Source organism: Alligator mississippiensis, chromosome 1, assembly GCF_030867095.1.
Source record: "Alligator mississippiensis isolate rAllMis1 chromosome 1, rAllMis1, whole genome shotgun sequence".
NCBI classification, from domain to species: Eukaryota; Metazoa; Chordata; order Crocodylia; family Alligatoridae; genus Alligator; species Alligator mississippiensis.
Window position 1 is genome coordinate 416,736,463 of NC_081824.1, and position 25,098 is coordinate 416,761,560.

Below are 25,098 nucleotides of genomic sequence, written 5' to 3' on the forward strand. Positions count from 1 at the left end.
CCTGATTGGCCCGGCCGCGGACTTGAACTGGCCAATGGGCGAGCCGCCCGGGGGGGGAGGCGGGGCTGAGAGAAGAAGGCTTGCTGCAGCGGCGCCGCCGGGCGTGAGGGGATGGGGTTGAGTCGGGTCTGGCCTCTTGCGCGGGGGGGCGGGGCTCAAGATGGCGGCGGGCTGAGTGGAGGCGGTGCCATGGACCGGTTCGCGTGGAGCAGCGGGCTGCTGGAGATCGGCGAGAGCCTGGTGCTCCAGCAGCGCGGCGTGCGCCTCTACGACGGCGACGAGAAGGTGAGGGCAGGGGCCCCGGCCTCGCTGCTCCCTGCCCGGCCCCGCGGGCCCTGCCCCTCCCCCCCCCGCCCTGGGTCGTGCTGGGGTCGTCCCCCAAGACCGGCCCTCGCGCGGTCGGCGGCTCGGGGCACGTGCCGTAAGCCTCCCCCTGATGTTGCGGTCTAGGTGAAGCTGGAGGCCGGGGCGCTGCTGCTGAGCACACACCGCCTGCTCTGGCGGGATCAGAAGAACCACGTAAGTAGTTCGCCTGTTGCCACCTGCCTCGGGTTCCCCAGCGCTTCTGCAGGGCCAGCATGGAGGGGACCCCAGTGGATCTGCCAGGGACGAAAAACCAAAGTGGGGCCTGCCATCCTGTCGGAGACAGTTTGGATGTTACAAGCGGCCTCGTCTGTTCAAGAACCGCGGACCAGCTGGGCTGAAAGGGGCCTGCTGGGGTCACCTGGTCCAGCCCCCGGCCTGAGGCAGCATCACCCCTATCCTAGTCTCTGGTACATACGAAATCCAGTGTCCATACAAAACCAGTGTCTGGCCTCCTAACAGAACAGCGCAGCCGACCCTGACGCTGCACAAGGCGTCAACAGACACCTGAACCGCTGCCTCCTGAGCCACCCACACAGACAGCACAGACTGGAACTAGCTGTCAAAGACACTGGATTAAACAGCTCAGGGGAGGGAAGCTGGTCAAGGAGCATGTGAAGGGAAAACACAAATGCCAGTGTGACATAGGGACACAATAGTCATTCAAAGGTCAGATTCTGCTCTATAAAAGTTGCTGACACCTATGGTGACGTCAAGCACTCTCCTGTCTTATTTTTGCATCGTTCACTATGATGCATATTTAGATCAAATGTGGTTTCCCCCAACTTCCTTGGTGTGGTGCAGTGGAAATGGTTCCTCATAGTAGGCAGGCAGGACAGCCGCTCAGCGTACTGCATTGCGCCCTGTCCCATGCTGGCTTGGCTGTTGGTGCCTTCCGTGCCAGGACTGCACGGTGCCAACAGGAAGCCAGGTTGAGGAAGGATGAATGCAGGGGCAGGGAGGAGAAAGAGGAGTCTGTGTGCTGTACCACCTAGCTCAGCCATGGCTGCAGCAGAATGGAGTGGCATGGGGTGCAGCCCTCCCTCAGTCTTTCAGTGGTAGCTGGCAGGCCAGATAAGATCATTGGTATCTTCCATCCCCAGCCCTCAACAGCTCGCCACAATTTGTTAAGCGGCCCTCCAGCCCAAACAGTCGCCCACCCGTGCTCTAGTTCCAGGAAGGATTGTGGGAAAAGATATTTAAATTCCCTCCAGCAAAGGAGGGAAGCTCCCACATTGACTAAGTGCTCTAACCCACCTTTCTGGCAGGTGTGCCACAAATTAACCCCACCTACTTTCCGTGTGCTGCTCTGATTTTCCCCACTCATTTGATCTGCTCTGCTTTATGCTCCCTGCCCTATCTGCTGCTATGCTGCCTGTCTCCTCCCCAGTCTGATGCATGTAACACAGAGGCTGCTGATGCCATTTGTGGCACATGTGCCACAGGTTGGCCAGACTTGCTGTAATCCACAAATGCCTGTACAAAGGGTGACACTGCTAATGGCGTTACCACCTCCTTCATTGGGTGTGTTCTGTATAGGACCTAATCTAATTAGAATCAGGCCCTATTTGTCAATTAGTCTGCATAGAGAATTCCTAGTAATTGGGCCCTGAAGGGAAGCTAGACAATGGAATATCTAATTTGTTAGTCCCCCACAGGGCTTAAACATTAGCTATGGACAGAATTTGAAAGGGAATTAGGCACCTAAACCATTCCTTTCAGTAGGCATAAAGGTGCCTAAATCCCCATTGTAGACATAAGTGCCAAACTGCATAGGACCATCAAGATGTTTCTTTTAGGCTCAGCAACAGACCTAAGGCCCTTCACAGTCAAAAGCTTAGGTACCTATAGACTTCTAGGCAAATCCAGCAGTAAGTTGGAGCTGAGTGACAGTGTTGAGGACCCAAACTTTGGATTTAAGTGCCTAAAATTGGAGACTTTTTAATTTAGCCCCAAGTGGCTAAGTTAAGAATATTGTTCTATCTTTGCCTGCTTGTTTAACTCATGCAACTTCATTTTCGTTTTCTGCATAACTTCCCTTCGGAAGTTAATTTTCTATTGTAACCATAATCGTATGTATATATGAACTGGCTTATGGCAGAACCTGCCCCAAAAAGATCAGTGCTAACACTTTGTTAGTTAATTGAAAGAAAAAAATACATTGTTTGAAGCTTCTCCAAAACAGCTGTAATTTCTGTTTCTTATATTGTGTTGATTATTTTAGGAATACTGCATTGCTATTCCTCTTTCTCAAATTATCTTCATTGAAGAGCAGGCAGCTGGAATAGGAAAAAGGTAAGATGTCATATATGTTTCTCACATTTAGCAGTCTTAGGCAAATCATATTACATACGTGTCTAATAACACAAGAAGTCTGTGATAGAGCCAGGAATCTGACCTAGATGTCCTGATTCAAAGGCCATATGATTATCCATTCACTTTTTAAGATACACGGGTCAAGTGGACAGGAGAATCATTAAATTTGTGTGTGTGTAACAAATAAAAGTCAGTGGCTATGTAAGCACTGCAGTCAATGCATGCGTGTTTCAGCCTGGCATTTTGTAACAAGCATTTGTATGTGTTTGATTTATCAGTGACGCCACTGTAATGATCTCAAATGTGAATTTGAAAACTAGCCTTAGGCTATGAGCTGATGTTTACGAAGTGAAGTGTCCTGGCACGTTTGAGCAGGGTTGTAGGTTGTAGTCGTGTTGGTCTAAGGACATAGGCAGACAAGGTTCCTTGGGTGAATTTGCTATCTTTTATTAGACCAACCCAAATAGTTGGAGAATAGTTATTAAGCAAGCTTTCGAGTTCAAAAACCCTTTGTCAGGCTAAGGAAACTTACTTTTCGTTCCATCCAGGAAGAGCACACACCAACTGCTGAAACTTCCTTAGCCTGACGAAGGGTTTTTGACTCAAAAGCTTGCTTAATAACTATTCTCCAACTGTTTGGGTTGGTCTAATAAAAGATACCAAGTTCACCCAAGGAACCTTGTCTGCCTGGCACATTTGATCCACTTCATGGTGTCACCCAGGGCTGTTGTCCTGCAGTGTAGGGACCCTTCCGCTTGTGGGGCTGCAGGGGCCTAACCCCACAGGACAGTGGCCCTGGGTGATGCACCGTGACTTGGGGAATGGCAATACATAGCAGCACATGGCAGCTGAGAGAATCCAGGGCGCACATTAGGGATGTGAAAGGTTAAAATGTTTAAACGATAAGTATATGTATACCAGCATTAGCAGTTAACGTTTTGCATGGAGCACAGCCTGGCAGGCAAGGGAAGCAGCATGGTGCCTCAGGAATAGGAAGGCAACAAGATAAGCAAGAGGGACAGAGGAAGGAGTGAGGAGAGGGAGAGGACATGAGTATGGGTTATGGGGAGACTAGTACCTATAGCCTATGAGGTTAGAGGAAAACAGCCAGCACAGTAACTTGTCACTTAAGAAATTAGTTGCTTGTTCACAGGTGGTGCCAGGAAGCTGGCTGGAGGGAGATAACAGGGCAGGTTACTTAAATTTTAAACTTGTCCCTAACCTGAATTGCCTGCTCCTTCCCTCCCAGTGCACCAGTGGCAACAGTGGCCTGGGAAAGCACCTTGCCACCTGCCTGCTGCTACTATCTGCAGCTTCACATGGGCTCCCCACCCTGTCAAAGGCACCAGGGAGCAACTCCCAGCAGCAGCCATGTCCCCACCCAGTCGGGTGGGACAGGGCAGGTGCCGGCCCAGGGCTATGCACCCCCCAGCCAGGACTAGGTATGTGTTATTGGTTAACCATTTAACAAATATGTAGAGGAGGTTAAACAGATTTTTTGCAACAATATTTACATCCTTAGCACACATCTGTACATGTGGAGTGAGGGGTTCCCATAAGTCTCACCCTCTGTGCTTGCAGACTATACCGTAATCTGGAGTGTGGCAGCATAAAACTGATGCATGATGGGAATCCCCTACAGGGCATTTTGTGCTGCTGTGCCTGATATCTGCAAGGGGGAGAACCCACTGAGGTTTCTGCTCCATGTCTGCAAGGGAATTTCTGGAGTGTGTCTGCAGGAGTGGATGGGCCTGATCCTGCAGGAGATTCCTAGGGTGCATGCCTGCAAACACATAGAGGAAAGCCTCTAGGACATGTCAGAGGGTGAGACCAGGCATCCAAGGCTGTTGTCATGCAGTCAAGCCCCTGAAGCCCGAGGAATAAATGAAGCCCCAGGCTGCCTGGACTTTCATGCCACAAACAAACATATGTCCTCTTTAAAAAGGTAGCACGAGCTATTACTACAAATTGTCATGGCCACAACTTTGGGCTTTTGTGGCGTGACCAGGGGCATCGACATCTATTTGCCTCCATAAAAATGTTTATGGTGACAGAAAGGCAACCTTTATTTGCAGCTTTAGTGTTTAAAACTGGTTGGGGGTAAGAACCATACTTAGATGGCAACTGATGTAGCTTACCCCAATACCAACTAACTGCTTGGGGAAACCATTAACAGGCCTTACAGGAGGCTCATGAAAGCTGTCTCACTTTGAAGATAATTAGAGTATTATGAAACAATACAGACATTACCATGAGAAGAGAAAGCTTTTATGAAGAAGTATGTCTGATCTACCTCTGCTTCCATCTGTGGCCTGAATTTCAGATTTGTGTACCTTCAGCCACTTGGGAGACTATATACCAATTGTTACAAGCATAAAGCAGCTTTGGGAGATCTAACATGGAAAAGTGTATGTGTTTGTAAAACAGGACAGGAATAATAGATTTAATATAATAAAATGAGATTCAGCTGTTATATTTGCAAAAACAATGTTTTTTCAGGAGTTGTTTTACTGTTCAGTATCATACCATACTATGTTGTTTCCATCCATGTTCACTTAGAGTGTTGGTTTTGGATGGATTCACATAGTGTTCTTCAATGACATACACAGGTGAGAGAGGTTAAATATGACATTGAGACCTTTTTGTTTTCACATGACAAAGTTCGTGTGTTTTGGCAGCTGTTAGGAGTCGCTACAAAGCCTTTGGGACTTAGGTTGCAGGTCAGCACCTTGATCAAATGCATCACCTGACAGTTAGTGTGCAGCTTGTAGTCGTTTTCAGAAGTTCTTGTTCTTATAACTCTTAAACTGTAAGTCACATTTCCTTTCTAAAAGTTGATAAGCATGTATGTATTAGCATTAGTGAAGCCTTTCATATTTTAGGGGCTACTGTTACCTTTTTAAATGTAAAGATATAAAGTATTCTGTTCTTATCAATCTATTAATAAAATACTATTAAAGCCTAAATTTTTGATGGGGTAGTTAATACAGAACTAGGTTAAATTCTTAAATCTGACTTGCATGTTTAAGAAATATACTTTTATAAATATAGGTGAAAACCTTTTCTTCCTCCCATTTTTCTCCCTATATCTTTCTTTAGTGCCAAAATTGTGGTTCATCTGCACCCAACTTCTTCAAACAAAGATCTTGGTCCATTCCAGAGCAGTATATATTCCTACATCAAACTTTCCTTCAAAGAACATGGTCAGATTGAGGTAAATTTACATACAGAGCACTCAAGTGAAAAGGGAGACAAATGTTTCTGCTCACCCTGTACTGTTGATACTATTCATATTCCAGTATTTGTTTTTGGGCTGTGAGCTTTTTCACTTTGTCATCTTGTGTTATGAATAAGGCTTATTATCAGGTTTCCATAGACGCATGAATACTGTAGAAATACTGTCCCAAACATTGGAAAATATAATTTACAGTAACATTTATGTTATTATTTCAAAGTATCTTAGGCCTCATTTTAGATTTCTAATTAGATATTACAGTAGTTTAGAAAATAGCTTGGTTGTTTTAAGATATCTTTGGACTATTTAACAAAATAAATGAAGCTTTTGGTCAGTGACTTTTGTACTTTCCTGTTTTATAAATAGGAAACATAAGAGCAAGCAACTTCTTTTTAAGCAGCCATTTAACCTCTAAGCAATTTCCTTTTTATTGTTTCAGATCTAGAAAAAAATGTATCCTACATACATGTTGATTAAGTAATATGGTTGATAGTCCAAAACACTCTAAGGAAATCTAATTTAAGTCCGTAATTCTTACTTGAGCAATGTATCCTAGGTAAACTGTGCTTCAGTGGGAAAACATCCCCACAAATGCAAAAATTGGCATCTGTTCCTCAAACACAGTGTTAAAAGGGAAACTAAAACAATGCCACAGCTTAACTCTAGAGTATGTATGGAAAGAGAATTCTGCAATATAGATGCTTACTAAGAGATTCTGACCTACAGAACAGAAGTAGTCCCCAACCTTATTGGCTCATGGTCAATAGTACTGAGCAAGTAGGTCACTACAAGCAATCTTATACATTGCTTTCCTTGCCAACCTGAAGAAACCTGTATCTGTAGAAAGCAAAATTTCCAGTACCATGAGCAGCAGTATATGGTCTTGCAGGCAACATGCCTGTGACCCACGGTTTGGTCACCACTATTGCAGATTAGGAGTCTCAAACTTGTTTGGCCCACTGAACTGGATCCAGACCGTGGGGCTCCTCATGGGTTGGAGCTGGACTCACCTCTGGCAGTGGAGCGAGCAGCAGCAGTATTAACCCCCACAGCTGCCTCAGCTGCTATGGCAGCTCAGAGAGTCATGGGGGTTATTACTGCCACCACTCAAGCTACCTCTACTAAAATGTGTCTGCAACAAGTCTCCATACAACGGGAATGTGGAAGTATGGAGAGTGACAGCTGCATTATCCCTGACGGGTCTCTGAGTTGGTCTGCTGATCATTCTGTTTTATAAAAACCTGAGAGGTTTCATGCATATTGAAAAACGATGCACTATCACTACCAACTAATATTAATCCAAAATAAATGAATGGAATTTAAGCTTTGTTATACAGATTGCATAGAATTGATATAATCTTGTGGCAGCTGTATCAAGAAGTTTCTTCTTTAAAAAAATACTTATAATCTGAGATGGAACCTGAAAAACTGCAATCTTGTTATGTCTTGAAGAGTTACAAATCTCAAGACACTTGTAGACAGAAATAATAGTCAGGCAAGCTTACCTGGTAACTATTATAACTCTTTTTATAATGCATACGTTTGTTTGATCTGCAAAATGAATATAAAGTGCAATATGAATATGCAAGCACAATAGTGTTTCGTCTTTGGGGAAATTTGTTTCTCTGATCAATGAGATGTTAATAATACACAATCTAAATGGCATAGGGTGACCTTATTCTGTTTTTTTAAATGTGCAGTTCTATAGGCGCTTATCAGAAGAAATTACACAACGGAGATGGGAGAACATGCCAGTTTCTCAGAGCCTCCAAATTAACAAGGGTGCACAGGTATTTGCTACCTTACTGATCTTCTTTCTGCATACTGATTCTTTTAACTGAACGAGTTGGTTCAAAGCTCCTCGCATAACCACCTCCTGCATCAAGTTGTCCTTCCTCCACCCCACCGTTTATGCATTTCCCGTTTGTTCAGGTCTGAGCCCCTTTCGCTGTGTCCAAGCATATTCAGACACAACTGGGAACCTTCTCTTTACCCTGTGTAAGGAAGTACTTTCCTAATGGTGTAAAACTTACTACAGTATTTGGTTTGGGCCATTTTTGAGCACTTAATTGTACCTAATTATTCCAACACGTAACAAAATAATCACCCATTCTGTATACAGTCTTCAACAGTACAAAATACATACTGAGAAGAAAGGATTGAGTTTCAGCCTTAACTGTATACTCCTTTCATTTAGACACACTCTTAACATTGCTGTAGAGTTGTTTGCAACATGTCAAGTGCGTGGGTATCTACGTGTTAAGTGGAATATTTCTACTATTGGAAATTTCTTCAAGATGTGTTCCTGTTAAATTACTTACCTCCATTCTTGATCTATCTGGGAATATAAAACTTTCTATTTTCCAAATAAATATCACCTCTACATGTGAGTGGCTTGTATTTATAAACACATGCATTGCTAAAATGATGTAATTTGCAAATTGGTTGCATATCCAGCTACATACGTTTGAAATCTTCCCCAAACTAAATGTAATCAGATTGAGATACCCCCAAGCTGCTTTCCTTGTTGCTGTATCTCTCTGTCTGTTGTCTTCACCTCTGTCCCTGTTTCATCTAAACTAGCAGGGAATCTTCTCATCTCAGTTAGAATCATAGAAAAATAGGCTGGAATGAACTTCCAAAGTAATTTAAATTAATCCCCTGCCTGAGGCAGGTTAATCCCTTTTCAAAGCATCCTATACAAATACATTGACTAACCTATTAGCAAAACTACACAGTTGCCCTGACCTGACCACAAGACTCTTTATTCTGCAACAGGTAAAGGAGGCAGACTGTGGTGGCCACCATCCTTCTGCTGCAAAGGTTGTTAAAATACCCTTAAGAGATCCAAGGAAGAGAGTTATGCCCCCCCCAGCAGACAGCTAAGGCTGTGCTGAGCTCTTCCTGGTGGGGGGGGCGCTGGACTGGGCTGCACTCGGGACTGGCAGCGGTAGTGCTGGGAGGGACTTGGGGGAGCTATGGCAAACTTTGGGGTGGCTGCAGCCCCACCCATAGTCCCTTTCCTAGCGCTGATCCAAGTGCAGCCTGGCCCAGGCTCCCACTGGGAAGAGCCTAGTGCCACCCCAGCCTTAGCCCGCCCTCACCCCATGTACAGATCTGGGAGCACATGCCCCTCATGCCCTCCTGGGGTGCATGCAGTGTCAGAAGCTGCACCCCCTGAACAAGCTGCTCATGGCTGTGCCCCGCACTCTGCTCCAGCAGGGTGGCACCTGCCCCAGCCCCACTCCCTCCCTCCCTCCCTCACAGGCCTCGATCTGCCTCCCCCCCCATGCCTCTTCCCTCCCCCCCACTCCTTCCACCACAACACATATACCAGACAGACACTGCTTTCAAGCTGCCAGGCTGTATATTGAACAGTCCTTCAGGTATTTGAAGATTGCTCTTGTGCCCCTTCTTAACCTCCTTTTTTGCAAATTAGACATACCTGTTTCCTTCAACCTCTCCTTGTATGACTTGCTTTCCAAACGCTTTATCACTTTTGTCACCCACCTCTGAACTCCCTCTAACTTTTCCACCTCCTTTTTAAAATGTGGAGCACAAAACTGCACTAAGTATTCTAGATAAGTGGTTCTCAACCTTCTTTGTACCAGGACCCATTTGTAAACATTGGCCAGTTTTTACCCAGTAAATAGTTTAAGTAGAAAACAGCCCCTTAGCTGTGCTGGTGTCCCTCACTCCTGACCCAGTGCCCCCCACCCCTAGGCCCCAGCCCTGCAGCATGTTGTGCAAGGGATGGGTGTGTGGGGTGCATGCCCTCCCATATTTGTGCACCCACAGCAGGCATAGGGCTGCAACCTGGCAGGACTGGCATGGGCAGGAGTCACCTCTGCAGCCTAGTAGGCAGGACCCAGTGTGGGAGGGCAGAACAGGACAGCGAGACTGCTGCCAGTAGCACAAGGAGTAACAGATGGGGGAGCTGTATTGCCCTTACCTTCTCCCAGTGCCAGCTGCTTGCACACTGCGCTCTGCTCTGTCCTGCTGCCATAGCCTGGCTGCTGCTCCCCTCAGACTACCTGCACTGCCTGCTACCACACATCCCCTCTGGGTAGAGCTGTGGCCTGAAGGGACTGGTGGCAACAGCTGGGCCATGGCGAGAGGGTAGAGGGTGAGCAGAGGGAGGAGGTGAGGGTAGCACAGCTACCACCCCCCCCCCCCCCCACACACACACACACACACACACACACACACACACACACTCTCTCTCTCTCCTTTCCCCGGTCCATTACTTCTGTTGCTGGCAGCATGGCTGGCGCAGGGGTCCCAGCAGTGAGTCTCACTGCTTTGCTCTGTTCTCATGCAGGGTCCTGCCTGCTGGGCTGCGAAGGTAGCTCCTGCTTGTGCTGGTCTGGAGCCAGACTGCAGCCCTGTGCCCACTGTGGGTGCACAAATCTGGGGGGGCGCATGTGTCTCCCCCTGCACCCCCAGTTGCATTGACTGTGCCCATCCCACCCCATATAGACTTACCTGTAAAGAGCTGTAGGAGCTGCTCTCCATGCTGCATGGCTGCCACATGCATGTGGCGCCCCCTGCCTGATTGTGCTTATCCACCCGCAAGCAGCCCCTTGCAGGCTGGAACTCTGGCACTGTGCAAGGGGAAACCCATGGTTTCCCACATTTTTCTCCTTTAAAAGAATATACTTTTTAAAGTTTGTTTATGACCCTTTCATATATTCTTGTGACCCACTTTTGGGTCATGAACCACAGGTTGAGGAACGTGTCCTAGGTGAGGCCTAACCAATGCAGAGTAGAGATGCATTATCACTTGCAGTATCTTGAATCTAAAGTTTCTGTGGATACGTCCCAAAACTTAATTTGTCTTTTGTGCAGTTGAATTGCGCTGCAGGTTCATATGGAGTCTGTGATCTACCAAGACTACCAGATCCTTCTCCATAATACTACAATTCAGCCAAGTGTCACCCATTTTGTATTTTTGATTATTCTTCCTGAAGTGTAGCACCTTGCATTTGTTCCCATTGCACTTCATCCAGATAGCTCCATCACAGCTTTCCAGTCTGTCAAGATCCTTCTCATTTTCCTCTTGTCCTTCAATATGTTCTCAGTCATTCCCAGTGTTGTGTCCTCTGCAGATTTGCTCAAGAAGCTCTCAATTCTCAAATCATTAACATGCAGGAGAGGTGCCAAGCATCCTGGGATGCTGGTGGACTGTGAATTAACTTGAATCTGGTAATCTGAGACAAAAGTTCAATCACCGATTTAACCTGAATCAGTTAAGTCTGATCCTATATCCATCCAGGCTTATCTTAAATTCATTTAAGCCATTTAGAAAGTGGTTTACATGTGCTGAACTTCTGGTGTGTTACAGAGTTGCACCAGTTTCCAATCACTTATACCGGTTTATGCATAATTTCTGTCCTTAGCCCTAATGTCTCTATTAATGCATTTTGTGCGGCTGTATCATGCAGCAGCCTCGTATTGAGTCTGTGATCCACCAAAACTCCCAGTTTCTTTTCCATAGTGCTGCCATGCAGCCAAGTGTCACCTATTTTATATTTATGTTTTTAATTATTCCTCCTGAGGTGCACCACCTTGTCTCTGTCCGCACTGAACTTCATCCTATTAGCTCTCACCCAACTTTCCAATTTGTTGAGATCCTTCTGAATTGCGCTTACATCCTTCAACATGTTTGCAATCTTTGTTTCCCTTTTGCATCATCTGTTGCTGTCCTGTGACTCTCTGGCCCTATCCCAGAGTTGAGCTGCCATTGAGTTGCCTCTGTATTGAATGACAGAGGTTATGTACTGTAATTATATTAACAATTTAAATAAAACTTAAGATAGTGTCCTTCGTATAGTACATCTATTATACACGCTATGCTTTCATTGTTCAGTGATAAACTATGACCTTGACTCCAGGAATGTCATTTGGGAAACAGTATAATGTGTAACACTGGCAATCTTTACATTTGATTAGTTCTTTTGTGGGAGGTTTTCCTCCACTGTAAATATAAACAGTTACATAGTGAGGTGGGTAATTTAATATTTCCCCTCTGATTCTTTAAACTTTTCTTTTGCAGGCAGGAAGAATAAGAGCTGTAGGAATTGTAGGCATTGAAAGAAAATTAGAAGAAAAGAGAAAAGAGACTGACAAAAATATTTCTGAGGTAAATACTACTCAAGTTTCAAGGCCAGCCACCTGTCAGAACTGTTTTCATTCATTCATACTTTATTCTGGATGCAGCTGTGAATATTTCATTATATAGAGGTTTTTAAATCTGCACTAATTACAGGGGCATCCTTTACAGTTATGTACTCTATTTAACAGGCTTATCCAAGGTAATTAAGAATATTTAACTTAATCTCTTTCAAGAAAGACATTCTTAGGAGTCAAATGTTTTTGGGTGCTTATAAAATGAATTTCAATAGAGTTGAAAGGCAGAGTTCAGTGGCCTTTCATTGAGAGAACCAGAACAAACAGTGTTTTGCAGAAAGGAACCAGAATAATATTTGTTCTCTCAAAGAAGGGCTAATTAATTAAAGTTCAGTTGAGGATTAGATGTTTATTTGGAACAGTCATTCTCAACCTTTTTAGACTCAAGGCACCCCTCAAAAATGTCAGCTCTTATTTTTTACTCATTTTTGAGTACAGAAAAATAAGAGCAGTTTTTCTATTGCAAATAATTCAAAGACCACACCCAATCACAGTCCTTTTAACACTATAAATTCCTAACCTCTGAATTTATTATGTGAATTATGTTTGCACACCTAACAGTGCTAACATTGTGTGGTGCCCTTGAAATGATCTTAAGGCACTCCAGGGTGCTGCAACACTTTGGTTGAGAATCAGTGATTTAGAAGATCCCTTGGTCTAAGATTTTTTTTCTACGTTCAAAGAATATAGTACAGTAAATGTACAGCACATTTATGTCTAATTCATTTTTCAGTTTTTAAATGCATCTATTTTATGATTACGGCAATATGTACAATAACACACACAAGAATAATAAGATTGTATAGAAATCTCTGCAAACTGTTTGGCCAAGATAAGAATGATGTGTAATGAGCAATAGAATGTTGATCTTCCCTCCTCTGCACTCTTCTTTCTGTACCAGAAGTCATTTCAATAAAACAACTAATGGATATCCCAAGCAGAAGACTGTCTTAAAAGAGAAAATAAACTTGATCTGTCTAAGTAATAAAGTTTACTCTTTAAGCGTAAAAACTTGTCACAAATTAACTCATTACTGAATAATTCCTGAATAGGAAACATCTGTGATCCTCACAGTATATCAGAATAAAAAGAAATCTTTCAGATCTAATTTACCAGAAATTTTACCTACTTCGTGAATAGTGTGATCCTTCAGTTATTGCAAACATTAAAGATGTTTTTTCTTTTATGTACAATGTAATGAATGAAGTTGTGTGTGTGTGTGGTTCAAAAGATATTGTCTGGTTATTTTTTCCTCTGTGACTTCGACAAGGATTAAAAGAAGTCCTTTTGTGTGTGTGGTATGAGCACAGAAGAAGCAGGATTTGTGAAATCCTGACTTCCTCCAGCTTTAAATGTTATAAATGATTTGCTTTAAAAATGGCGCCCTGGGTTCCAGAAAAAGGTTTCCTGCATCTGCTGTTCACTGCTGATAAGAATCCAGTTCTTTAGCCTTTTGTTTATCTGAGGAAGTTCCTGTTAGGTGTGTGCACATTCCCCTTTGTTTTCAGGCTAACCCTGACTGAATTGGTCAGAGGAGGAATTAATACACAACTTACCATGTATTAGCTAAATCCAGGGTTTTTCCGATGTGTGATATTTCCATGAATGTTACTGAGATTGCTAAAATCCTGAGTAGAAGACTTTTTATTTGATACAATATTAAAATACATTAGAACGTCCCTAATTCAAACTAGTGACTGGGGGATGTATTGTAAATTACTGAATTTGGCAAATTAGCAAATCGGTGAAAAAGTACTTATAAAAAAGAGACATGGAACTATAAATGTCTCTGTCTTGGTAATAGTAGTTTATTGTTTTTATTGGTATAATTTCCTTTAAATGAAATAATTTCATTTTTCTCTTATGTCTGATTTGTGGTCTTTAGAGCTTGAATGCTGTATTTATTTGTGACTTCCAAAGTTGGTTAAAATAACTTTTCCTTTTAAAAATTCATAGTGTTTAAAAAAACAACAAACAGAAATACAAACATTTGTTTTTTATCAAAAATTCCACAAATACTCATTGCAGTGGAAATCTGATATTTCATAGAAATACTGTAATTTTCCATTTGCTTTATTACATCATTTGTCTTATTAGGTCCAGCAATTACATATTTTATCAGAGGGTGCCTTTTATCTAATAACTCACTTGTTGGACCTGAGTTTAACCTAGGTTTAACTGAGACTTTTTTCGTAATATCATAATTTAACTAATAATTAGCTTTTCTCCATTATGCATTTGTACATCAGTATCAAGTATAAATGTAGTAAATTCCCTCCTTGCAGAAAATCATAGAAACTTAATATTTTCTTGAATATTTTGTTCCTTTCTAATTTTGACCTTGTGATCCCTGGGAAGGAAAAGTAACTCTGTCATGTGGATCATAATTGTATAACATAATTGTATGTATTATTACATAAATAATTATTATTAATGATGTATAGTTTGAAATATTATGTGATATGATGTATGTCAAAACTCTTGGACATTCTGGGAAAATTGGGAAAAGAATTGGGAAAATTCTTCAGTCGTTAGAGCACTTTATTTCTTTAGACAGACAACTTTACAATGTCCATGTTCCATTTCAGGCTTTTGAAGACCTCAGTAAACTAATGGAAAAGGTATGGATGTATTATTTATGTTTCTGAATTTATGAGTTTTCTAACTTTTAACCAGATTCTCCGAATGCACACTGCCAAAAGTTTATATATTTGCTTGTATATCTTGATAGGCCAAGGAAATGGTGGAATTATCCAAGTCAATAGCTAACAAAATTAAAGAAAAACAAGGTGACATCACAGAAGATGAGGTAAGTGAGCTTTCTTTCTGGAATTAATAGAAATATCAACTAAAGGCGTACTGTGGTAGTAGCTGTAATACAAATAAGGAACATTTTATTAATATGCAGTTGTTTCTTTTTACTTAATGAAATGGTTTCAAGGCATTAGAGAGAAAAGACTCTAGTCAGAGGCCTTTGCTTCAGATGTAACTAGTCATCTGAAGTGATTACAGAGATTTGGCTGCTTGCAGAAGCTAAAAAAACAAACCATAAAAAGTGCTTTACCAGAAGAAGCAACATGTTACTTCAGTCCAGCTCTGCAGTGTCTGTATAGATCAGATGCTCCAGTGGGGCTTTTTGCCACTTTAGCTAAAAGAGAAAAGCACCAAAAAAGCCCCACTGAAGTGCCCAATCTACACTGATGTGAGGCAAGCCAGGTTGAAGTAATACGCTGCCTCTTCTGGGCATGTGTGGGGCTTGGTGCACGAACGCACCAAGTTTCAAGTAAAGCACCATTTAAAAAAATATATTTTTTTTTTTTTTACATCTGCAAGCACCCTTGATGTCTATCCTTTTTCCCTTGTTTGGTTTAAAAACAGCTAGAGCGGTTGACTCCATTATGTAGAGGATGGTGACCATTTTCTTCTTTTCCTTTCTGATTAATAAGTCCCCTGTAAATTGTTAAAAAGTTCAGGGTTTGAGCTTGCCTCCATTTTGATAAATTATATATTGTTCCTAATAATTGCTGTTTGTTTATTTTCTAGTCTCTCAGTAGCACACCAAAATTCATTATAGGAATAAAGGTTTAAGTAAAAAAAAAAAAACAGAACTGGCCAGTTACTGATGTAACTTGTTTTTCTTTTCGTTTAGACTATCAGGTTTAAATCCTATTTATTGAGCATGGGTATAGCTAATCCAGTCACCAGGGAAACCTATGGATCTGGTACACATTACCATATGCAACTGGCAAAACAACTAGCTGGAATCCTACAAGCACCATTAGAGGTAAAGCACCTGTTGTTTTTTCTGTGCATATTGACGATATTCAATGCAAATGTGTTTCCGTGATTGTGGACCTTGACAATGTGCCTCCTAAGGTTTCACATTTCAAAAAATGAAAGGTCATACTATTATTTTAGAGGAGGCATCTCTTTGCCTCTTCTTAATGCTGGTTCTCTTAAAGGGCTGAGTACTTAAAGTATTACAAAGAGTTAATTTGTGATGATGATTTCTCATCCTAAAAAGGAGGTACTGTGTGGAGCACTTCTTCAAAATTTGCACTCAGCAGTTGTTTCCTGCTTGTAGGCCCCTGTATATTTTGCAGTTGCAGTGTTCATGCTTTGTCATCAATTTAAGCTCTTATTTTGGAGGGGACCCCTAATCCTTCTTTATAACTTATGGTTGTGATACCAATTTTGAAAATGTGAAGAGCATATAAATCAGTTAAGGGTTGTCTTCTTCAATACAGAGGGGCAAGAGGCCCTGTTGCTTGTTGTGGTTACATGTGCTTAGTGACAAGGATCCTTAGTTATGAGCCTTGGGATATTGACTCTAATCCCTAAAAACAACTATTAGACTATTAGTATTAAATATGTCTCTGTCTCAACACAGGCTACTATACAGATTTTATTATAATTTTTTATAATCAATAAAGCTTCCCCTTTTAATTTATCTAAAGCTGCTGCAGACCTTCCGCTGCATTTACATAGAACCCATAGTCCTTGCTACAAAATTTGGGTTGAGCTTACTGTAGAAATATAAACTGCCTTGACTATCTGAAAACAGGCATATGCATTCGGGGAGTTCGGGGGGGGAGGGCAGGGAGTGAGAGAGAGAACTTGCATACCACCTGTTAGATTTTCACCTTCCGTTAAAGTTAAAACTTGATTTAATTGGTTCATGGATTTAGTATAATGACACTGTTCTCTTAGCCTAACATGTTTTTAAACCTTGAAATAATTTGCAGTCCTTGAATTTTAGAGCTGATGTTTGGGATTTGGAAAGTATTAGAGAGAGACAATTTGAACACTGACCTATAATTTCAGAGTACTTGGTCTTGTCTGTGGAGCTTTTTGATTCAAGTATATAATATAAATTCCCTTCTTGATCTGTCATATAACAATTAGTGCTTTCAACTGTTCAAGCATATGCAAGATAGCGTGCTGTATGTTTTAAATCAGGTGCAACCCATGGCCAGTCTGCAAGCCAATTCAAGCCACCAACCAGCCCCACACACCAGAGTTAGCATGGGTACCTCATGCATTGAGAGCCCCAAACCAGCACAGTGTGCAGCATGCACCAGCCCCTGTTTGTTCACAGCTCATACATGGACCCATCCTGCAGGCCATATCTTTGACACTCCTGTTTTAGATAAATAATACATACCTCACTTAGAGGTCTCATAGGGCACATGCTGCATGTAGCACCCATGCGAGCCCAGCCCTGTGTACTGACTCTGATGCATGGGGCTGATCTATGGACCTGATCTGGACCAGCTCCAAACCTAGCATACAGGGTTAGCCCAGCTGGGCACTGCATGCAGCGCACAGCCTGGACCAGCCTCCTGTGCTGCATGCAGTGCCTGCAGCAGTGGGTCCAGCCCTGCATGCTGCATGTAGCATTTGCCAGAATAGCTTTATGCACCACATGTAGTGAGCGGGGCCAGGGCTGGTATGCTCTGTATGTGGTATACAGAGTCGGTCTGAGACCTTCAGTCTGAATTGTAGGGTTCCAGGACCCAGATCCATCCTGCAGGCCATATCTTTGACACTCTTGTTCTAGATAAATAATACCTCACTTAGCAGTCTCATGTTTACACAGGAACGAGGGGGAATCATGTCACTTACAGAGGTTTACTGTCTTGTAAATCGTGCTCGAGGATTGGAGGTAAGGAACTGATTCACTGATATTTTTTTTTCTGACAAACTCTGCCTGCTAAACTACTTCAAAGAAGAAGTGTCAGATAAATCAGACTCTCCCCCAATGATATAAAATGAAGAATGTTTTGCCAGTCTTGTAATGAAAAACATTGAGGTGTGTTCTTCCTTCCCTTTTCCCTCCCCTCCATTGTTTACTCTTACCCTCCTCCATCGTATGTCATGCTGAAGCGGCACTGTTATAATGCCAAGAAAAGAAAGCCAGCATGAGAAAACAAAACATCTGAAAAGGGGGAGTCTGTCCTCACACAAAAGAACACTACAGGGACAGATTTTTAAATCCTAAAAGAAATGAGAAAATATTAATCAAATAAAGTATTTTAAGACAGAAGCCACAATGAGAGAGAATATAAAGAAAAATTATGAGAGAATGGAAAAGGGAGTTAAAAGGCTTAGAAAAAATAAGGAATGACATGAAGAAAACAATCCAAAAACAGTCTTCCACTACATACCTGCACATGCTACTATTTTTGTATTTAGAGTTGTTCATTTTGTTTCTTAATGCATGCAAAAGTATATACCTTATAAAAAATGAGTAAATATGTTGTGGTTTTGTTTTGTTTTTTAAATAGTTGCTTTCACCTGAAGATTTAGTAAATGCGTGTAAGATGTTAGTGTCATTGAAATTACCCATAAGGTAAGATTTGTCTTCAAGCTATTTCTATAAAAAACTGGTCATGAATCCTGGAGTACTTTGAACAAAATTAGCTAGTTTTAAATGGCAGTCCTTCAAAATCTATATTGATGCAAAATGTATACCTATATCTGCATTTCGTTTAGTATAATTTAAGTTTGATAGGTAGAAAGTGATGATTGCCCCTACTTCTGTTGTCCTCACTGCTCTAGTTTTTGAGTGTGTTCCACTCTTCAATTTTTATTGATCCTTTTTCACTGTAAGTGTAGATACGTACGTTGTCCAGATGAGGAACTGAGACAGAAAAACTTTGGCCCAGATGCCCTCAGGCATTCAGGAACCTTAAGTGCATTTAAGCAACTTGGTTTAAACTATTAGTACATGTTACACAAAGAGTGTGCAGAGGAGAGGATCAGGGAGTTGGGTGTAGGTCAGGGGCAGGCAATTATTTCGGGCAGAGGGCTGCTTACTGAGTTTTGGCAGGCCATCGAGGGCTGTATGACAGGCAGCCAGGGGCAGATAAATATTAATTTTCTAAATTTTTTAGGGGCCCTGAAGGCCAGATAGAATGGCCTGGCGGGCTGCATTTTGCCCAACCCTGGTGTAGGTCCTTTGTCTCAGTCTAGCATCCTCACCACTGGACCGTATTTCCTCTCCATAGATGCTGTCCCTGTAGCCTAACAGAAGTAATTTCATTGGGTTTCTCTGAAGAGGTGTTTAATTGCACCAAAACTTGCATAACTCCACTGTCATTATATAGTCTGAGCAGGGTCCGCTCACATTTAATGAAAGCTAAATTATATGATCATTTCAAATTTAAAATATGTTTTAAGTTGCTATTTTTCTTTTACCAATTGACTACATTTGATATTTGCAAACTGAAACATAAACTTTGGTGGAACATTAACATATCTCTTTACTCTGTTCAGTTACCTGTTACATCAAGTATTCTTATGATTTTATTTAATTAATTTAGGAAGATACTACAGGTCACTAATACACACATTTTTAGCTGCGTTGTCTTTCTGTTTTGATTTCAGACTTTGTGTGTTTGACAGTGGTGTGATGGTAATTGAACTCCAGTCTCACAATGAAGAGGAAATGGTTGCTTCTGCTTTAGAAACAGTATGTGACCCTCATTTCCTTCACTAATCTGTCTGCTAGGGAAACTTAGGCACATTAGGTGTAAAACTTTAGGTTCAGGATTTCCTTTTGAGCTTTTGAAGTACAGAATTGTGTGCTGGCAAGATCATGTAACAATAATACTTCTATAGTTTATAGCACTTTTCATCTCCATTGTGCTATGCAGATATTAATTTTCATCACTGGTCACTGCCTAAGGAGCAAGTCTTTTTAGAAGACTTTTCAAACTTCATTACCTTAAATCTTTCTCCAAACTGTTTGCATAGTAGGAACATCTTATTTGTATTGGTTCCCATAAATTAGCAAAATTGCATTTCTGACTGTGAACCATGTGTTTTAAAATTTGAAAGGAGATTTTAAATGTAGGTATAGATTATTTGTTTTGGTTTGGTATGATAACAGCCCATTGTTACCATGTTTCCATAGTCAGGGGCATGTGGTTGCCACGGGCGGTGGGGAGCAGCAGCGGCACAAATTCATGTTGCACCTTTTTGCCACAACACGCCCCTGCACGGTTAGCTCAGGGAGAAATGCTCCAGATGGGGTAGGAGAGGCTGGGGCTAGCACCTGGGCACCTTACCTGGGGGCATTCTGGGGTTCGAGTGGCAGTGATCTGGATGCACAAAGCCTGGCCAGCAGCCAGAGCCTGGTTCTGGCTGGCCTGGCTTCAGTTTTGGACAACGCACACTGCTACCATGTGCACTACCCCACTTTTTTCTGGTGCAGGTTCTTTTGACACCAGGATCTCCTGGTATCAAAAAAGCCCACCATCCTGCAAATTAGTTCTGCGAATGCCTGCATGTGTGATGTGTATGGTTTGCAGCAACGCAGACAGGTCTACAGCACCACAAACCACATGTGCACACTCATCTGGATGTGCCCTGTATGTGCAATGTATATTTTATATCCAGTTTGTGAAGAAACTGTCCATCTTAAAAGGTAGTTCATAGAAGTAATCTGGATTAGTCAGAAAGTGGTGGTACGAGTTGTGTAATTTGTCACGTATGCTGTTTTCATACTTAATTACCATATCGTCTGTAGTGGAGGTTTTTTCCCTTCATGTTTTGGGCATGGCTCACACTATTGTTTTTCACAAAGCAAGCATATACAAGTCAGTCTATATAAAAGAAGGAAATTCTGTCAAATAAGGACATTTAGTGCTACCAGATGCATTAATTATACTTGAAACTTGGAATTGGACTCCTCCAAATGTATTAAGGCAAACCTGCAGAACCACATTACTTGACTAAAAGGATTTGGGGGTCAAAATTTGCAAAATTTTAAAAGAAATGTCATAATACAAGTAAGAATTTAGACTAAAATATTTTTTATTTTTAATTCATTTCTTGAAAATTGCCTAGTCAGTTTTACTGTTGTTCCTAGCTGATTTTTAGTTGATTTCATTGTTTGTTTGTTGCATTAGTAAAATTGTTCTGTGTTATACAAAATGGACTGCTTGTCCAGAAACTTCCATTTTAAGCAGGCACATTATAAATAAGGTTAGCCATATAATACACAGGCTGATCAGATGATGGATTGGTCATATTTTTAACATAAAACTAGGCTTTGGATTCATAAACAAATATCTTTTTACACATGAGGTTTGAATTAATAAACCTGGATATTAGTGTATCCAGATAAATGATGTCCCAGACATAAGTAGCAGCATTGGAGAAGATCTGAATAAAAGTAGAAAGATACCAAGGGAACAAACGTGAGGAGTGGGTGGAGAAATAATTAGAAATAAGAGGGAAAGCAAAAGATGAGATAAAACATGTAGCCGGGAGCACACTCGAATGCAGGGGTAGAATGTGACACGTGAAGGCATTTGGCTTGGCATGTGCCTTGGGGTGGACGGTGGGGAAGGGGCCAGGGCTGCACTGTCACAATAAGGATGTGGTCCGTTGTGGCTTCCTCACCATCCACCCCTGGCACTCCAACATCTTACAAGTCAAGGTGGTAGGTGTTTTTGGCACCCTGCCTAAAAATGTTGCTTGCTGTTGCTTTAATGTAACCTCCCAGTGTACAGTAAGATATAGTAACAGAGAATGTTTGAGGGAAAGGAAAGGAATTCAATCTGAGGTATCAGAGAAGTTAAATGTTTTGAGTGGCAGGTGAGGTAGAAAGGCAAAAATACATGGATGTTTAAGTCAGTTCAGATTAGGCTAACATTTAGAGAAGGAAAGTCATAATAATACATAGTTCATGTTAAGTTATGCAAAGTACTCGTAACACTGACTTTTGGCAGTTTGCTTTTATAAAACCTAGATTTGAGGTCCAGTTTGCCCTGAGAAGGCTACAACAAAATTGGAAATTGTTGAGGATACTACAGAAGACCCTGCAAATTTTATGTGGGTGCCAGGAGAAGACACATTGTTTATGTACAGAAAACTGCTTGGATCTGCAAAAATGGAGAAAGAACAGAACAATTTATTAGCAAGAAACCATGGCTTCTCTTATACTTAAATCCTGAGACTTAAGGAAGAATGGTAGTTTTCAGAAGTTGGTATTGGGAGTGAGCTATTTAAATTAATCTGCTCCAATTTTCTACTTTCTTTGTGAGCGACTACAATTTCTAAATTGATGAACCCTCCAACTCTGCTGCCTTTTATTTCTTTTCCTAAATGTCATTGTTTACAAAATTGCTTACTATGATTGTGCAATGTAAATACTGATTGCACATCTGTGTTGCTGTCTCTGGGCTGTATTAACTTACCCACCCACTTCTCCTAAGATATCTTTTCAGAGAGTCTGGAAAAAAATGCTTTGTAATGTCATTTGTTCTAGTAACTCTTGTTCTTTTTCATATTCAGCAATTTTTCAGGGCACTAATTGATATAACGGAAAGAAACTGCTTATTTTTTTAACAGAAGATGCAGATACACTTAGTCTTCATTAGGATTTTGTTACCAATTTAGCCCACTTCCAGTTCACAGGGTTAAAAGTAATAAAGGAATTGGGAAATTGTTTCATTCAGTAGTAGAGAGGAAAACATCAATACAATCTTAATGCTTTAAATTTCTCCTTGATAGGTATCTGAAAAGGGTTCTCTCACAGCTGAAGAATTTGCTAAGCTGGTGGGAATGTCTGTTCTTTTGGCCAAAGAGAGGTAAATAATATTGGTAATTTGTAATACCTTTTTGATCATCATGTTTTCCTTAACTGATATTACAAACATTCTTTCTTTTCTCCAGGCTGCTTCTAGCTGAAAAGATGGGACATCTTTGCAGAGACGATTCAGTGGAAGGCTTGCGATTCTATCCAAATCTATTTATGACACAAAGCGAATGATTTTGTAGTTCATGCCTATTTATCATGTAATTGCTAAACACAAGAGATCAGAGGGATAAAGCTCTTCAGATATTCCTGATTTTAAGATTTTGTTTTATTAATCAAACTGACAATGGTGCATATTGTGATGTAGAACAGTCCTCAGGTATTTCAAATGCTGAGTGATCCTGTAGGAATGAAGAAGGACCCTCCAGAAGGTAACAGGAGCCCCAGAGTCAGAATCATGTTACTGTCTCAAATTGGCTAGCTGTCATACATACTTTACTTGATATGTGACTTGATTTTCCATTTCAAGAAAAGGAAGGAAATATCCTCTGTGGTCTGTTTGCAAAGGCAGATACAGAACACGGAGAACATTTGATTTACTGCCTACGTGTTCTCAAAATTCAGAAAAAGTGAGCTTCTTCCGTATACACTCCAACTTCAGCACATATTGTGTCTCTATGATTTCATGTTAGATACACATATCCATAGAAACGAGGAATGTGATGCTGGTACATCCTAAGTTATACAAAACAAATACCGATGATCCCTTGTCCTGAAGACTGTAAAAAAACATTTTTAGCGAGTATCCTAAATTTGGGATTAAGAATCCCAGAGTTCTTTATACTTATAAATAACCTGGGTTAAGAACAACTAACCTATGATCTGAAAATCTAGAAAACATGGTGTATACTATGTTACAAATTATGCCAAATATACTGACCCAGAACCACGGTGAGGGCAGATTTCTTCCCTTCCCTTTTTTTTGTCCTTCCCCCTTCATTTCATTATGTTCATTATGTTGCTGCTTTTGTGACTTCCCACCCACTCCTTTAGACAGGTTGAGGGTAGTTGGTTTGCCCATCATTTCATCCTGTTCGGTGGGATCATTAACTGTTTTTCACTTTAATAAAATGTAATTCCTTAGATACATCCATCCTGTGTCTGTCTTGGAGAACCAGTTAGTTAACTTGCATGTGTTCAGGTTATGGAATTTGATGCAGAACCAAAACTCTCTCATGGTTTTCAGTAGTCAGGGGTCGTGTCCCCACATGTGGACATGCACTGTTTGCTCTTCCATTTGTACCCCAACTGCTCCAGCACACCCGGAGCTGGGCATGTGCAGCTTATCCAAAGCAAGATAGTGTCCCGCAACAAAGCACACATGCAGGGGAGTGTGCTGTGATGCTACTATTTGTGCCTCTGCAAGCACACACTTTTGCATATCAGTTTTTCATGTTATGCATGTATACAGTTCCAACTTTCTGTAGCTCTAGTGGAATTCTACACTAGTTACAAAACTTGGAAGAGTTTCACAGGACTTAAGTAAGCTTTTGACATTTCCCCATGACCTATTTGGTGGTTACAAAAAGAAAGGAGAGATTTTTCGTAATTGTTTGAATACTTTCAGAAATGCTACAATTGTTTGGATAGAGTTAAAGGTTTGAAGTTACTGAACTCACCACTTGGAGATAAACATGGTCATGTTTTTTGGTTAACTTATAAATTATTACTGTTTACTTGTCTGTTTTCCCCATGTACAGTTGATATAAATTTGTTGTCTTCTGCGTCTCAAAAATTAGCTTTCACTCATAGCTGCCTTTGGGCACTGTTTTCCCTTGCATTTCCTTAAGTAGAGTAGAGTCCTAAGTAATGGATCTGGCAGGGGCAGGAGTATACTGGAGAGAGTCATGGAATTCTCCTCCTTCGTCTCAGCTCTCTGGTACCTTCTCTACCAGGGCTTTATGGTGATCCTGACCTATTGGTAGCGAAGAAGCCAGTTGAACTCCACTTTGTTCTTGGTCTGCCCACCTTCTCCAAAAAAACCCATAGTGCAGATTAGCACAATTTACTCCAAACCATGTCCCTTCAAGAAGATTTGAGAGACTGAAAGTTGGACAAAAAGGGCCTTTGAATGCATACTTTACTAGCGTGTTCCTTGGTATCCAGACATGTCAAAGAGGATTCACTAGTTTGGTAGGATGAAGCCTTCTCCATAAAGCAGCAAGTTTCCCTCTGGAAAAACATGGTAATGTCAAGTGTAAATTTCTGCCTTGTGTTCCTTTACACTGAGAAACTTGGGTAGAACCCTCCATTTGTTTCAGTTGAGCAATAACAACACAGCATAAAGATTAGCTTTGGCCTTATGGTGCTTCTTTGGCCTTTCCCCAGGACCTTTCCCTTTCAATGGGAGAAACATCTGAGAGTTAAATTATGTCACTGCTTTGGA

General features: G+C 41.4%; 1 protein-coding gene across 2 annotated transcripts; it reads left to right on the forward strand.

Moving 5' to 3' along the window:
• Positions 1 to 142: 142 nt before the first annotated feature.
• VPS36 (vacuolar protein sorting 36 homolog) lies at positions 143 to 23,801 on the forward strand. 2 transcript variants are annotated; one of them, XM_006259873.4, is made up of 14 exons: positions 143 to 285; positions 451 to 519; positions 2,588 to 2,658; positions 5,779 to 5,893; positions 7,615 to 7,704; positions 11,970 to 12,056; positions 14,692 to 14,724; positions 14,835 to 14,912; positions 15,753 to 15,887; positions 17,703 to 17,768; positions 18,391 to 18,455; positions 19,493 to 19,577; positions 22,628 to 22,704; positions 22,790 to 23,801. In XM_006259873.4, exons 1-14 carry the CDS (start codon positions 190 to 192, stop codon positions 22,884 to 22,886), a joined length of 1,164 nt encoding a protein of 387 aa, XP_006259935.1. In that variant the 5' UTR covers positions 143 to 189; the 3' UTR covers positions 22,887 to 23,801. The 2 variants fall into 2 exon arrangements, with proteins under 2 accessions (XP_006259935.1, XP_019346943.1); XM_019491398.2 differs by lacking the exons at positions 143 to 285; positions 451 to 519 and adding an exon at positions 3,929 to 4,121.
• Positions 23,802 to 25,098: the final 1,297 nt, after the last annotated feature.

Bases quoted from the DNA above. Each gene is read 5' to 3' on its own strand.
- VPS36 (XM_006259873.4), top strand. From the start codon at position 190: ATGGACCGGTTCGCGTGGAGCAGCGGGCTGCTGGAGATCGGCGAGAGC. The intron at 14,913-15,752 runs GTAAGTGAGCTT...CTTTTCGTTTAG, and splicing joins GTGACATCACAGAAGATGAG to ACTATCAGGTTTAAATCCTA. The intron at 17,769-18,390 runs GTAAGGAACTGA...TTTTTTAAATAG, and splicing joins ATCGTGCTCGAGGATTGGAG to TTGCTTTCACCTGAAGATTT.